Below are 14,264 nucleotides of genomic sequence, written 5' to 3' on the forward strand. Positions count from 1 at the left end.
AGTCATCCTTTTCCATCGTCACTGTACAACCGCGCACCATGGCTTCAATGGAGGTGGCCAGCCGCTCAGGCGGCGCCATGACGGTAAGTTGTCTTGTTGTCTTGTTTCTGTCGTTAATCGCTGCAATTGAGTCGGTCTCTCTGTCAATTCAGGGAGACCGACCCGACAACGGAGAACCACCACCCAGACTGACTCTTTGCTTTGCCTCGTATAACAGCAACTCTTGCGACGCGCCGGCCCCAATGCCGTCCGATCGGCTGCTGCCATTTCCGCTACGAGAGACTCCCGGAGAAACTTCTCGTCGGCCAAGTCGCTTCCCCCCACCTACGAGAAGCTCTACACCAAGTACACCGAGGTCCGTCGCGTGCTCGGCAAGCAGCGTCTGACCCTCGCCGAGAAGATCCTCTACAGCCACCTCGACAACCCTGAGGACTCGCTGCTCACAAACACCGACAATGGACGCAGCATCCGCGGCAAGGCCAACCTGCGCCTCAAGCCTGACCGTGTCAACATGCAGGACGCCTCCGCCCAGATGGCCATCCTCCAGTTCATGTCTTGCAACCTGGCCAAGCCTGCTATTCCCGCCAGCATCCACTGTGACCACTTGATTGTGGGTTCCAAGGGTGCTGAGGATGATTTGGAGGCCGGTATTCAGACTAACAAGGAGGTGTTTGACTTCCTTGAGTCTGCGGCGCGCAAGTATGGAATGGACTTTTGGCCTCCTGGTGCCGGTATTATTCACCAGACTGTCCTCGAGAACTACGCTCTTCCTGGACTGATGATGCTTGGTACCGACTCTCACAGCCCTAACGCTGGTGGTCTCAGCACTGTGACCATCGGTGTCGGTGGTGCTGATGCCGTTGAGGCTCTGGTTGGTGCTCCTTGGGAGCTTAAGGCCCCCAAGATCCTCGGTGTCCAGCTTGTCGGCAAGCTCAACAACTGGGCTTCCCCCAAGGACATTATCCTCCGCCTCGCCGGACACCTCACTGTCCGTGGAGGTACTGGCTCCATCATTGAGTACTTCGGGGAGGGTGTCGACACCCTCAGTGCGACTGGTATGGCTACTGTGTGTAACATGGGAGCAGAGGTTGGCGCCACGACATCCATCTTCCCCTACACCGAGGCCTCGGCTAGATACCTCGATTCGACCCGGCGATCGAACGCGAACAAGAATATCGAGGCTCTCGAGAACTTTGCCAGCAACAGCTCTGACCCCGATGCTCAGTGGCGATTCAAGGCCGACGAGGGTGCCGAGTACGACGACCTCATCACTATCGACTTGTCTACTCTGGAGCCTCACATCAACGGCCCCTTCACCCCTGATTTGGCCACTCCTCTTTCCAAGTTCAAGGAGGTTGTCAAGGACCAGCAATGGCCAGAGGTTCTGTCTGCCGGTCTCATTGGTAGCTGCACCAACAGCTCTTACGAGGACATGACCCGAGTCGAGAGTCTGCTCAAGGACGCTAAGGCGGCTGGTCTCAAGCCTGCTGCCGACTTCTACATCACTCCCGGCAGCGAGCAGATCCGAGCCACACTTGAGCGTGATGGTACTCTTGAGACCTTCCAGGAGGCTGGCGGCATCGTCCTCTCCAATGCCTGTGGTCCCTGTATTGGTCAGTGGAAGCGACAGGACGGCGTGACCAAGGGCACCAGCAACGCTATCCTGACTTCTTACAACCGAAACTTCCGTGGCCGCAACGATGGAAACCCTGATACCATGAACTTCCTCGCCTCCCCCGAGATCGTCACCGCCATGGCCTTTGCTGGTTCGACCACATTCAACCCTGTGACCGACAGCATCAAGACCCCTGACGGCAAGGACTTCAAGTTCTCTCCTCCTCATGGTCTTGAGGGCCCTCAGACTCCCTTCGAGTCCGGTAACCCTTCACTAGGCGTCCTGTCTCAGGCCCCTGACGCCAACGCCCAGATCGCCATCTCCCCTACCTCGGAGCGTCTGGCCTTCCTCGACCCCTTCCCCCCATTCCCCTCGTCCGACCTCTCCGGCCTCCGTGTTCTCGTCAAGGTCACTGGCAAGTGCACGACTGATACCATCTCTGCTGCCGGCCCCTGGCTCAAGTACAAGGGCCACCTGCCCAACATCAGCACCAACACCCTCAACACAGCCATCAACGCTGAGACTGGTGAGGTCAACGCCGCTTACGACCTCGACGGCTCCAAGCACACCATCCCTGAGCTCGGCCAGCTCTGGAAGGACCGTGGTCAGGAGTGGCTCGTCGTCGCCGAGCACAACTACGGTGAGGGTTCCGCCCGTGAGCACGCCGCCCTGCAGCCCCGATACCTCGGAGCCCGTGTCGTCCTCACCAAGTCGTTTGCCCGTATCCACGAGACCAACCTCAAGAAGCAGGGTGTCGTGCCCCTGACTTTCGAGAATGAGGCCGACTACGACAAGATCGCCGCCGGTGACGAGGTCGCCACCGTCGGCCTCTACGAGATGCTCCAGAACGAGGGCAAGGGTGAAGTCCAGCTCCGCGTCACCAAGGCCTCAGGCGAGGAGATCCTCATCCCGACCAAGCATGCCGTCACCAAGGACCAGGCCGGCTTCATCCTTGCCGGCAGCGCCCTCAACCTGCTGTCCAAGGGCGTGTAGACGACAATGCCAAGCAAGGGGGTTTGATACCAGCCACAGTAGGCAGGCAAGTCGCCGCCGCGAGACAGGTGTTTGGCTCTTTTCGGCGCTTCTATAACTAACGAGTTTGGACATTTGGATATTTGTAGGAAACCAACCAGTGGAAAAGGGGCGTTTTGTTTGGGCGGGAGAAAAATGTCCGGAGTGATAGACTGTACATAGCAGCAATACCAGTTGTCCTGTTTGATTCCCAATCCAATCTTTATTCATCGTCTCGTGTCGTGAGTCTGTATGTGTTTATGGATGTATGTAGGTTTATGTGTTCTATCGCTGGTAGAAGAGGCCTGATGCAGATGGCTCTCGCCATTGACCGGTAACCGCGTGCAACTCCATGTTTCCCATCCCAGATGCTAAAAATGACAAACACCAAGAGAGCTCCCAAAACTCCGCCCTGACAGCAACATCTGCTTTGGGACTGCTTTTCAACACCCCGCCCGCCCATTCTTTTCGTAGCTTCGTGATGTTCCCCAGTGTGACTCAGCCATGAACTCGTGGCCGAGCCTATCTCTCTCACAGATATTCCGATGTGCTTCTCATGTTCCTAGGGACTGAAGGGTCCTGCCTGTTGCTTCCTTCAAAGGGGGAGTTCGCTAAAAGCCTCCATGAAGAAGCGTTGTGTCTCTTCAGTTGTTTTATTGACTTGGTGCTGGCGTTGCAGTGCTTTGTTCATCGTCTCTCGATGCCAGGCGCATGCCTTCAACCACGCAGGATTGTTGCGCACATCCTCCGGCAGCTCTTCTTCGGGGACATCTCCAAAGTCGAGAATCCGCTTGTGTGTTCTTGGTTGTGGAGGTCTGAACGGTGGATCTTTTCCTGCCAGCCGAGCCTGTTCGCATTCCTCATCCAACTTGGCCTCCCTCGCATTTAGCCATCTCTGTCTCTCCAACACTTTACCGAACCATGCTTTTCGTCTAGGGCGGCGCTTGATCTCTTGGCACTTTTTCTTGTACCAATCTTCTGATCGGTTGTGCATTCTATGAATGGCCGGGTTCACAGGCAGAAAGAGCCGGGGTTCTTCGCTTGAAGCCTTCGCCTTTCGAGTTTTGCGGGATGGGATGACAACACCAGGAGGCGGACGCAGATCTGACTGTCGATAGATACACGCATCGAAGGCAGCCGAGTCAAAAGCAGCCAGCATCTTCTTCCTACGAGCTTCATACTTCGCTCTAAAGGGTAGCATGACCGTGTCTGCCGGCTTGGGGTCTTCGTCGTCGTCCGAAGACTCACTTACATCAGCCATGTTGGCTTCGTCGTCATCTTCAGCGTTCAGATCGATTGATTGGGCTGGCGGGGAGCGGGTCCTACTCGACGACGATTCATCATTTGCCTGTTGAGATGGGATTTTAGAACGAGCCAATGGCGACTCCGGAGGAGCAACATCGGTAACCTTAACGCCCTCTTGTTGAATCGGCGAGTCCGGCTTCCTCTTTTTGCGGGGCGGAGGGCCGGACGGGCGATCCTCCTTTCTCCCTTCAGCATTGTGTTTCTGTGAAGCAGGAACGACTTCCTGCTGTGTGGTCAGTTCTGATGGGGCCTTCAGCTCTTGAGGCAGATCAGGCATGCCGATATCCGGCAATTCTTCAGTTGTCACCGATACTCGAATGTGGGCAGACACATGCACTCGCTCATTCGTCGGTGCTTCTGCCTCTGAGTCTCGTATTAAGATGGGCTCCGGCTCCATGTTCGTAACGGGAGCTGGATTCTTCTTGGCCAGCTCGGGGACACATGGCTGCTTCACTGTATTGTCTTTCATACTCTCAATAGCCTCGGTTGGCAGCTTGTGAAGGTCGGAGGCACCAAAAGACATTCCATCGGATGAAGGATCCTCCACGACCTTGGTGACGTCTCCATTGGGCTCGGCATGAGTTGTATCTGATATCGACGCTGCGCTAGGTTTTGGCTTTGAGGCATGATTTTGAGGATCATCCACATTGTTGTTTTCAAGAATGACGGAACTAGCCTGGCCGATGGACTCGCTGCGAGGTCGGCCGGGATCTGGTTTAGGCGTGGGACTTGCCGTCCCATGTGTTTTCGCTTCCGTGCTGGGTCTCCCCTGAGAGGTCCCGCCAGGTTTTGCTGGAAGCTGACTCTTGACTGTTGACCGCCCAGGCCCAGATGATTTTAGAAGGAAACGCCCTCGGCCCCTCTTGGCCGTGAAGCCCCGATCAACCAAGCCGGGTGTCATGGCATGAGTGGTGGTCGTGGGAGGAACACCGGATGCAACTGAGCTGGACCTCCGCGGCTGGTGTCTACTGCAGAACTGTGAGGTGCTGAGCAACACTATGCTTCCACACCCCGGGGATGCGCAGCTTCCGCCGATCTGTGAAGGTGCATTGTGGCCAGTCATGTCTACCACTGTGATGGTTTAAACCGCATAAAGCTCCACCAAGCGTATGCTTTGGGGAGAACCGAGTTGCATGTGGTTGGAGAGAGAAGGCCCGGGGCTGACCTGAGGTAGAGGAACACAATCCAGACGTCGTGAGGCATATGGTTCCGCTCGAGATTTGAGTGATGTTGGTTTTGTTTGTCGATGAGTTGGGCTGGTTAAGACCAAAAATGAGGCCACCTAATAGAATTCAGTAAGCAGATTGCAACCGCAGAGCTGAATGCGAGCGAGCACGATTGTGAAAACAGTCAAAGTCAGATCTTTTCAGTTATTATTGGCCGTCAAGCTAGGCACCTCAGCGGTTCCGCCACGTCTTCCCTGATCCATTGCAGACCTAAGCCTGCTGTCTGTCGCGGCCTTTGGTCGAGATCCGTGGCAGCGACAAGGAAGAGGACTCCATATTGCGACAGGAGATACTCTAATGTGACCGGCCCCGAATGCCCTCAAACAAATGTGATATGTGGGAGAGCTCAGTTGGGGCGCGTGTGCTTAAGGCGGAGTTGATGGAAGCAACAACGCCATTGAGGGGATCAGGGTGAGCATGACGCGACCAGAAGGGTTCCGTTCAGTCAGACCTTTTACCATAGGCATCATTCGACAAAACAAAATACAAAAGAGAATAGTCGTGACGTACCAAGGCTTCGAGGGAGGAGAGAACAGATAGATGTGAGTATCGCGTGCTAGTGGCCGACTAGGGCCACTGTCGCACAGGTGTTGGGCGGCTGGACGCGCTGGCAGATTATTGCCTCAGGCTCGAGGCATCAAGACCAAAGCTGGGAAGGCAGTGTCCGAAGGTCGCACCTAGAAATGCTCATTAGGCCGCATGAACGCGTACTCGTCCGCTCTTCGCAGGAGGAACGCGGAGATGAAAGGAATAAATTCACTGCGAGGCTGCAAGAGCCCGCTTGTCGCTGTATGCCTGTTGGCTGTTGGCATTGCAGGAGGTCGGCGGGCTATTGGTCCGAGCGCCTGAAGATGAACTGGAAGAATGGCAAGAACAGAAGAGGCACGCCTTCCTTTCTGGTCCAAATTGCAGCCGGAACTTTGTTTTTCCCCGCTATTGAAGCACCTCTTAGCCGCTCTGAGTTTAGGCAATATCCCAACTCTGTCTCATGCCAGTCGAGTCGACGTCTTGCATCGTCATTAACCAAAGCGCAGGCGGCGTTTGTCTCAGCTGTCATCAAGACCTGCCTGTTGCAGATCTTCCCTCATCTTTCCTTTTCTCTCCGAGACAGCCAAGAAGGCTGCGTCTTCAATGGCTGCGTGGCTCAAGCTGAATCTGCATTCTCAACCACACACCTGTGCTACATATGAGATATGCACTTTCTTGAACTTTTGCAAGTTTATAAAAAATACTATTCTTGCTTTCTTTGCTATACACATGTTTGCTTCGCCTCCCAAGGCAGATTCGCTAACCCCCGTGCGCCCGCATTTGAATCTGCGTCTGGATCTCTCCCATCATTGGATTCTTGCGCAGTATGGACTGTGGACAGCTGACTCTAGGTGCTACACACCAACGACAACGGGAACTCCGCCCAGCCTGACACAAATCCCTTCCCAATAGCATCGCGAGGCCTCAATAATGCTGCGCCATGTTGTTGTCGAGCCATAAACATCCAGGCGTGTCAGCTTTTGCGCGCTGCCACCTGTCTGGCAGCCTGCTTCTGCATGGCGCTCCCCTACTACCAATCAGGTTGAAACGAGGGCGAATAGAGGCATGGTAACAAACCCAGGCCGCCATGAGTCCTATTGGTACTCGAATCTATTAAAAACCAGGCTCCGGGAAACTAGCTCTTTTCTTTGCAAAATCCTCACCCTCGCATTCTCCTACATCTTCATGGCCTGTCTGCTTCACTCGGGGCTCTTTCTTGCTATCTCTAGACCTCCATGTCACAACAATTATGGATCTCGCGACTCGCGCCGTATCCGCAACAAGCTCTACGGCTTATAAACAATTCGACACTGGGAAACGCAGCCGTCGCCTCAACAGCAAGGTTGGAGGATTTATTGATGACCAGTCAGAGCACATTGGAAGCGTGAATGGACATGGTGCGATGGTCAGTCTCATGCCGTTGAAGGACAACACCTTGCACCAAACGCCCAAGTCACATTGTAGTGATGTGGCAGCCCCCGTTACATCTTCAGATATGGGACATTCACCACGGCGAACTTCGAAAACCTTGACGGCCCCGGGCGCGAAAAGCCAAGAGGTCCTTGATAAGTCTTTTATCGACACCGAGCTCTTAAGACGCCAAGAAGAGATCGCGTATGAAAGCTTCATCAAGGGCGACTTTTCCGAGGCTGAGCAGTGTCTGCACCAGGCCCTCCAAAGCTCACATGGTGACCCTTGTGAACACGAGGACCTCTCGAAACTCAAACTCCAGTGGGCTCTTTACTGCTGTCTGCTAGGGGAATGGGACAGAGCGGCGACAATAGTGTCGGAGCTGTCGAATTCGGAATTTACGCCCCTCACTTCAATCTATGACCTTCGGCAAGCAATCACAATTGCTCTCTTGCAGGAGGGTCGCTTGAAAGACGCCTATAGCACTTGCAAATCTGTTTATGAAGCAAAGAAGAAGCTCCTTAGGCGAGACGACAATGATTACCTGGGATGCTTATCACTGTTGGCAAATATTTGTGAGAAAAGGGGCAATGCCACGGACGCACGAAGCTATCGTCAATCGATACCCCAGGAATGGGCCCTCGCCAATTCGAAGGACACCATATCTCCCGTAGGCTACATCCTTGGTCGTCCATTGTTGCTTGAATCGATACTGGGCAGAAAGGTGCGCATTTGTTCCAGCCAGTGGAAAGCTGCTCAGCTCTGCAGCAACAACTCGAAGTCAGCCCAGCCGACCGGATCTTATGGAAATAGCCCACCAGTTACAGCATCAGGTTATCGGCCGACCTTTGCTCCAAGCGATCAGACTGGCGTCCAGAGGGCTGAACTAGAACAAGCTCGACGGCGTACAGTTGGTGAAGCGGATACAGGAAAGGAGATGATGATACAGAATGCCCAGCCAGACCTGCGTCCGGGGGGCAAAGCACAGTTGAAGAGCTTTGGGATCCCTTCAAAGCTCCCAGAGCTGTTTCCTAGTGCACGCTCGGGACCACTGCTGCGACCACCATCGCCGAAAAAGCATACACGGAGGGCTTCTGAGGACTCTCGACGGATACCACAATCACGGCAACTTGATGTTCCCCATGACTCGAATCGAATCCCTACATGGAGGCCAGAGAAAGACATCGGACACCGCCTATCATTTTCTGTTGGGAGTGCGAGTGAGCTCACCAAAACTCAACACCAAGATCCATCCCTACGGAGGGTTCGCAAATACGGGACTTTGAGGCCGACGAACTATGATACAAGAGACGGAACGACGAACCAGAACTACCCAAAACGTGGTGCTGCAAAAAGCCCAGTCCAGCTCGTTTCCAGCGGCTCACACCCTAACCTTCTGTCCATGGATCCACGGCGAATGCTCCAAGGTCAGCAGCCGCAGGGAAGATTACCAGTGATAAAGGGTCGGCCAAACGAGCAGATAAAGAACCAAGCGGACTATGCTAGGAGAGCGGTCGACAACGATACCTTGGCCCAAGCGGCTGGTCCCCCGGTGGTTGAGGCGCCCTTGAGCACGCGGTATCCCGCTCTAAAGGTGACGGCACCCAACATGGGGCTTTCATCCTTGGACCTGCCTCGGGTGCCAAGCCCTGCACTTTCTTTTCAGGTTCGGAAAGTTCCCTCATCTGTTGATATGTCAAGCCTGAACAGGCCCAAGTTCATATGGAAAGTTCGGCAAAACATCAGCAACCTGGAAAAGTCGATGAGGCCGTTTGGAGAGTCCAGTCCAGGCCGACTTGCTGCTCGGTCCAAAAACAATATCCATCCACACGCTCGTTATTTCGCGGTTTCGATCAAATATGGGGAGTCGGATTCCATTGCCATGAATACAGGCCGGGAAAGTGTGGTTATCTGTGAGGTGCCGGTATGTACGCGTTCAATCCCAATACGCAGAAACGAGACTGATTAGGATTATCCAGACAGAGATCAACCAGCCACCTCATACGGCAACAAAGGCAGCGATGATTGGCATGAAAAAAGGAATTCGGAGAGGTCCCTTTTTCGCTTTGAGAGAATCCCCTTGGATGGGCATCTCCGGCTATTTCTCTTTCATCCGCAAGCAATCCCCTCTAACGGACATTTCTGACTATACGGTCGACCGTTCAGGCCCTCGAAACTGGACAAACACGGCAAAAGTCGACCCGAGAACGGGCGAGTATCAGGTTTCTTACAACCCAGAAGCGCTTAGCTCCGGATTTGCGTTTGACATGTCTTGGATTGAGCAAGAGATCGCCCAGCTGGCGGATCCAGGGCAGGCGGCCCATGAACATGGTCAAATCGCCACCAAAGAGCTAGAAAACATCGTCTGTTCTCTTTCCGACTTCCTGATTCGTACAGCATGGAGATTTTGGGCCAACCTGTTGGTGGAGAGCAAACTCATGCAGCACGCCAAGGTTATTCCACACTCAGTGGCCGTGATTCAGTATTACCTGCATTGTGGCGCCCTGAAGCTTGAGACGGGGACACAGCCCCCAAGCGCAACTGTTGTTGTACTGAACTGTGGAGAGATGTTGGTGGATTGCGTTCCCTATCTCTTGAAGGGCCGGCCAACGACATATAGCCAGGTCGATGTTTGCTCTTGCAAGACTTCGTACATGGCCGAGATGGCAGGGTACGCCTCTATACATTTATTTTTTCCTCCTTTGTCCTCTCAGAAACGAGCAGAGTTCCACTGTTGACATTAAACTAACTGATGCTTACAGATTCAAACATGCTCAGGCCGAATTCGCCAAGATGGCAGCACAAAAGCTCCTAGACTTCAATCAGAAGCTTCGCTCCAAGGTTAAATCTGCCGAGATTGAGAAGCGTCTCAAGATTTTTTCGGAGTACTTTAACCGGGTAATACTACCAGGGTTCCAGAACAGCGGAAAGTCATGGGAGATTCCCTTTGACCTTCCTGGGAGGACGGGAGGAGTTTCATCGAGGCTCACGTTCACCGATTCCGAGGTGCTGAGTTGCCTCAACCCAAGTGTCAGCATGGTTCGCAAAATGCTTGAACAGACCGTGGTCTTGGTTCAACCGCAGTACGAGGTTACAGTAAGTTCTTAAACTTTCACTTCCTGGGCCTAATTGTCCCTGACTGAGCTGCATAGCATGTTCTCCTCGCAGGCCCTTACTCTGCTTCCAAACACTTGGTCAACGAGCTAACGGCGAGTCTCAAATCGGTGCAGAGAAGGCCAGCGAAGTTGCTTAATCACGCGGACGCAAGCGATATTTGCGTCCTTGGAACGTTGACTCACGCGATTAGCTGCTGATGAGGAATGGATGGCTCAAGCACTAATTGAGGTGGACGATAGACAAGAGGGGATATTGGCATACAAAAAATGGGAAAATTGGTTTGAGAACGACATGAAAAGACGAATACTAGATGGACATGAAGAAGAAAGCACGTATCAAGGAACCCATGGCTACCTAACGATCCATACAAGAAAGAGATGCTCTTCAGCGTCTGATGTTGCCGTATCTTACGCTGGGTGCCACCGTAACTGTGAGCCCGGATGGGAATAACCAGGAGCCGAGCCCCTCCACTGGGCATGGGTCCCAACGGCACCGACGTAAACTGATCGGGCTCTAGCGCGGGGAGCTGGCCCCTGTAAAGGTACCTGACGTACAGCGGCCAACAACCACGTTGCGCTTCGACAGGAAGGGATACATTACGTCCATTACATACAGGCAACCGTTTCTTTACATCTTCCTTTGGTGATTTAGTCACAACAGCTCCGAGCCTTTACTGAATAGTTCCTGGCATGAACTTTCTCAAGTCTGCGGTGGCTTCGGCCATTGCCCAGGGACCTCCCTTTCCGTACACGTTTGGCGACAAGGTCGATATCGACGAGTCGATATGGACTCTGTACAACGGCACCAAGCGTGTAAGTCTTGTAGCCCTCGACTTTGGTTGCCGGTTTGCTAATTGTGTCTCTGCAGGAGGACGGGTCAAACTGCAGCATCTTCTCTTTCGACATCACCAACAACCGATCCCGACTTCCCCTAGCCAAGAACGCCCTCAAGAAGCTTCGAACCCTGCGACACCCTGGAGTTATCAAAGTGCTGGATGCCGTCGAGGTATACACGGGATGGATATACGAATGCGCTGGGCATGTTGCGCTGACGGTGCCTTCTAGACCGAGACGTACATCTACATTGCGACCGAGCGAGTGGTGCCCTTGCGATGGCATGTGAAACGAAAGAGCTTGAGCCCGGAGACGATAAAATGGGGACTTCACAGCATTACGGTGCGCTTCTTGGTCAATACCAGCATATTCAGAAGCTAACTGTGCTGCAGCGCACTGTCAAGTTCATCAATGAAGACGCCTCCTCTATTCACGGTAGCCTGAAGGTCGGATCGGTCTATACTTCGGAAAGCGGCGAGTGGAAGTTGGGTGGCTTCGATGTTTTGAGCAGCGTCAAGGATGACGAATCTATCATATACGTAAGGATCTTGCGTCTTGCGACGAGGCTCGAAGCTGACGAGTCCAACAGACATACGGTAGCGTGGTACCAGACTCTGGACGATATGCGCCCCCCGAACTTGCCAGGGGCGGCTGGGACGTCATCAAGAAGAACCCTCACACAGCAGTGGACTCATTCAATCTCGGCACATTGATCTTTGAGGTCTTCAATGGCGACTACAACGGCGCTGACCAGGCCGGCCAGACCAAGGGCATCCCTCCGTCACTTCACTCCAGCTACAAGCGCCTCTGCAACGGAAACCCCAAGGCCCGAATCACGGTGGGAGCCTTTCTCGACCAGGGAAACAGAACAGGGTCTTTCTTTGATAGCTCCCTCATCAAGCTGACGGATGGTATCGACAACCTGGACATCAAGACCCCTGACGAGCGGGAAGAGTTCTTGGCGTAGGTCATGAGAATCTTGATCTATTGAAGCTTACTAACACATTGCGCAGTGGACTGGACGATCTGAGTGATGATTTCCCTGAAGAGTTCTTCAAGCTCAAGGTGATGCCTGAGCTCATGAAGTCGGCCGAGTTTGGCGGAGGTGGCCAGCGAGCAGTCTCTGTCGTCTTGAAGATTGCAGCCAAGCTTTCCAAGGAGGACTTTGACACCAAGATTACGCCCTTCATCATTCGCCTCTTTGGAAACCCCGATCGAGCCATCAGAGTCTGCCTACTGGACAGCCTTCCCTTGATGATTGATCATCTATCGCAGAAGGTTGTCAACGACAAGATCTTTCCGCAATTGGTATGACGATCCCACTTACGGATTAAGGAACTTGGCTGACATTTCCAAGATTACTGGCTTCACTGATGTTACACCCGTTGTGCGAGAGCAGACGCTCAAGTCTGTACTCGTCATCATCACCAAGCTCTCTGACCGCACCATCAATGGCGACTTGCTCAAGCAACTCGCGAGAACAGCAAACGACGAGCAACCAGGAATCCGAACGAACACGACCATCTGCTTGGGTAAGATTGCCAAGCATCTCGGAACCTCATCGCGGTCAAAGGTTCTCATTGCCGCCTTCACGAGGTCTCTCAGAGATCCCTTTGTCCATGCTAGAAATGCCGCTCTGATGGCTTTGGGGGCTACCTCTGAGTACTTCACTGAGGAAGACAGCGCGTGCAGGATTCTTCCTGTCGTATCCCCTCTATTGATAGACAAGGAGAAGATTATTCGTGATGCGGCAGTTCGCACTATGGACATCTATGCCCAGAAGATCAAGAAGGTGGTGGCCGCTATGCCCGAAAGCGTTCTCCCTCCTCCACAGGCCGCCGATGCTTCAGCACCTCGCATGAGTACACCCCAACCTCACGAAAACGTCCCAGGAGGCTGGGCAGGATGGGCTATCTCATCGTTTACCAACAAAATCTCAGCTGCGGCAGGAGAAATTCACGCGGAATCGGACTCGAGAGCCGCCTCTCCTAGGCCATCACCCTCACCTGGACCCGAGTCCAAGAAATCGGTTACCACAACAGCGTCGACGTTGCATCGTCAAGCTGTCAAGTCACCCCCAGCGACCCTGTCACGAAACTCGTCTGCCACAGCCAGTGTAGTGGCCGACTCATTCCTCCATGCTGATGAGGGCGATGATGGCGGTGACTCCTGGGGCGACATGAATGACGACTTTGACAGCTTCGACACATCGGCTGAGCAGTCATCAAAGAAGACAGCGACGGCAACAGCATCCGCTGCCCCCTTTGACGATGGCGAACCCGACTTTGCAGGATGGTTAGCCGCTCAGTCCAACAAGAAGGTTGGCCACCACAAGCCCCTTCCCAAGGGCCTGTCCAAGACCACGACGGCCAAGAAGCCTCTAGCCAAGCCAGCCGCAAAGCCACTCGGAGCAAAGAAGATTGACATGAAGCCGAAAGCGACAGATGATGACGACGGCTGGGGTGATGGCTGGTAAAGGACTTGAAAGAACCGGAGAATTGATTAATGCGTAGATTGCCAGCCTTGACCATATTGTTATTCATCTTTGGCGCTGGAGGAAAACTCAGGATACCATCCCAAGGTTTTGCATTGGCATATTGATAGAAAGGACATTTATATAATCAGTATCGAATGCACATATAATTAATTAATTGGGAAAATTTGAGCACAAAATCAGGCCTTTTCCTTGTAGCTACCGATTTGCAACTGACATGGACGTTTAGAGTGTCGTTTGTGGTGCTAGTGTCGTCCCGCTCACCGAAGCCTCACCTCGGTGAGTACATTACCCCGCTAGTCCCGATCTATCTCTCACCTTGATTTTTTCTTCAACCACCCAAAAACTACCACCAAAAACATCCCCAATCTCTCCCACCCTCACCACCACCAACCAACCAAACTTTCCGAAATGGCCCAAGGCACAATCAAGAAGCTCGGCCGGGCAACACCGGCCAAGGTGACGCACTCGAAGCGCCAGGCGTCCAAGGTGGCCAAGCCGAAAAAGACAAAGGCCAGCGTCGACAAGACGCACAAGAAGTTTACGAGCGGCATGACGGCGCGCACCGAGGCGCTCCTCGGGGAGAGGGCTGGGCATCTGGAGCTCATCGGGCAGGGGAAGAAGAAGAAGGGGGATAAGAAGACGACGCAGAAGGGAGGGTCAAAGAAGTTTGGTTAGACTCGGGGAGTGACGACTTTGGTTTTCGAATATCGACGGTTTTAATT

The 14,264-nt window shown here is 53.5% G+C and overlaps 5 protein-coding genes across 5 annotated transcripts; 4 read left to right on the plus strand and 1 right to left on the minus strand.

The window, feature by feature from the left end:
- Positions 1 to 38: 38 nt before the first annotated feature.
- On the plus strand, positions 39 to 2,608 carry NCS57_00739500 (Aconitate hydratase, mitochondrial; the record flags this gene model as incomplete). Its single annotated transcript, XM_053057248.1, has 2 exons — positions 39 to 83; positions 218 to 2,608. 2 exons carry the CDS (start codon positions 39 to 41, stop codon positions 2,606 to 2,608), a joined length of 2,436 nt encoding a protein of 811 aa, XP_052913443.1.
- A 613-nt stretch (positions 2,609 to 3,221) lies between these two features.
- NCS57_00739600 (uncharacterized protein) lies at positions 3,222 to 4,832 on the minus strand (the record flags this gene model as incomplete). The annotated part of the gene is made up of 1 exon (XM_053057249.1): positions 3,222 to 4,832. The coding sequence occupies one exon, from the start codon at positions 4,830 to 4,832 to the stop codon at positions 3,222 to 3,224; it is 1,611 nt and encodes a 536-aa protein (XP_052913444.1).
- Positions 4,833 to 7,093: 2,261 nt separating this feature from the next.
- Positions 7,094 to 10,409, plus strand: NCS57_00739700 (uncharacterized protein; the record flags this gene model as incomplete). Its single annotated transcript, XM_053057250.1, has 4 exons — positions 7,094 to 9,019; positions 9,075 to 9,766; positions 9,858 to 10,191; positions 10,248 to 10,409. Exons 1-4 carry the CDS (start codon positions 7,100 to 7,102, stop codon positions 10,407 to 10,409), a joined length of 3,108 nt encoding a protein of 1,035 aa, XP_052913445.1. The 5' UTR covers positions 7,094 to 7,099.
- Positions 10,410 to 10,901: 492 nt separating this feature from the next.
- On the plus strand, positions 10,902 to 13,521 carry NCS57_00739800 (Protein kinase domain-containing protein; the record flags this gene model as incomplete). The annotated part of the gene is made up of 7 exons (XM_053057251.1): positions 10,902 to 11,024; positions 11,080 to 11,217; positions 11,277 to 11,387; positions 11,438 to 11,584; positions 11,635 to 12,008; positions 12,059 to 12,353; positions 12,403 to 13,521. 7 exons carry the CDS (start codon positions 10,902 to 10,904, stop codon positions 13,519 to 13,521), a joined length of 2,307 nt encoding a protein of 768 aa, XP_052913446.1.
- A 429-nt stretch (positions 13,522 to 13,950) lies between these two features.
- Positions 13,951 to 14,217, plus strand: NCS57_00739900 (uncharacterized protein; the record flags this gene model as incomplete). The annotated part of the gene is made up of 1 exon (XM_053057252.1): positions 13,951 to 14,217. One exon carries the CDS (start codon positions 13,951 to 13,953, stop codon positions 14,215 to 14,217), a length of 267 nt encoding a protein of 88 aa, XP_052913447.1.
- Positions 14,218 to 14,264: the final 47 nt, after the last annotated feature.

The sequence above is a fragment of the Fusarium keratoplasticum genome, chromosome 5 (assembly GCF_025433545.1).
Source record: "Fusarium keratoplasticum isolate Fu6.1 chromosome 5, whole genome shotgun sequence".
NCBI lineage: Eukaryota > Fungi > Ascomycota > Sordariomycetes > Hypocreales > Nectriaceae > Fusarium > Fusarium keratoplasticum.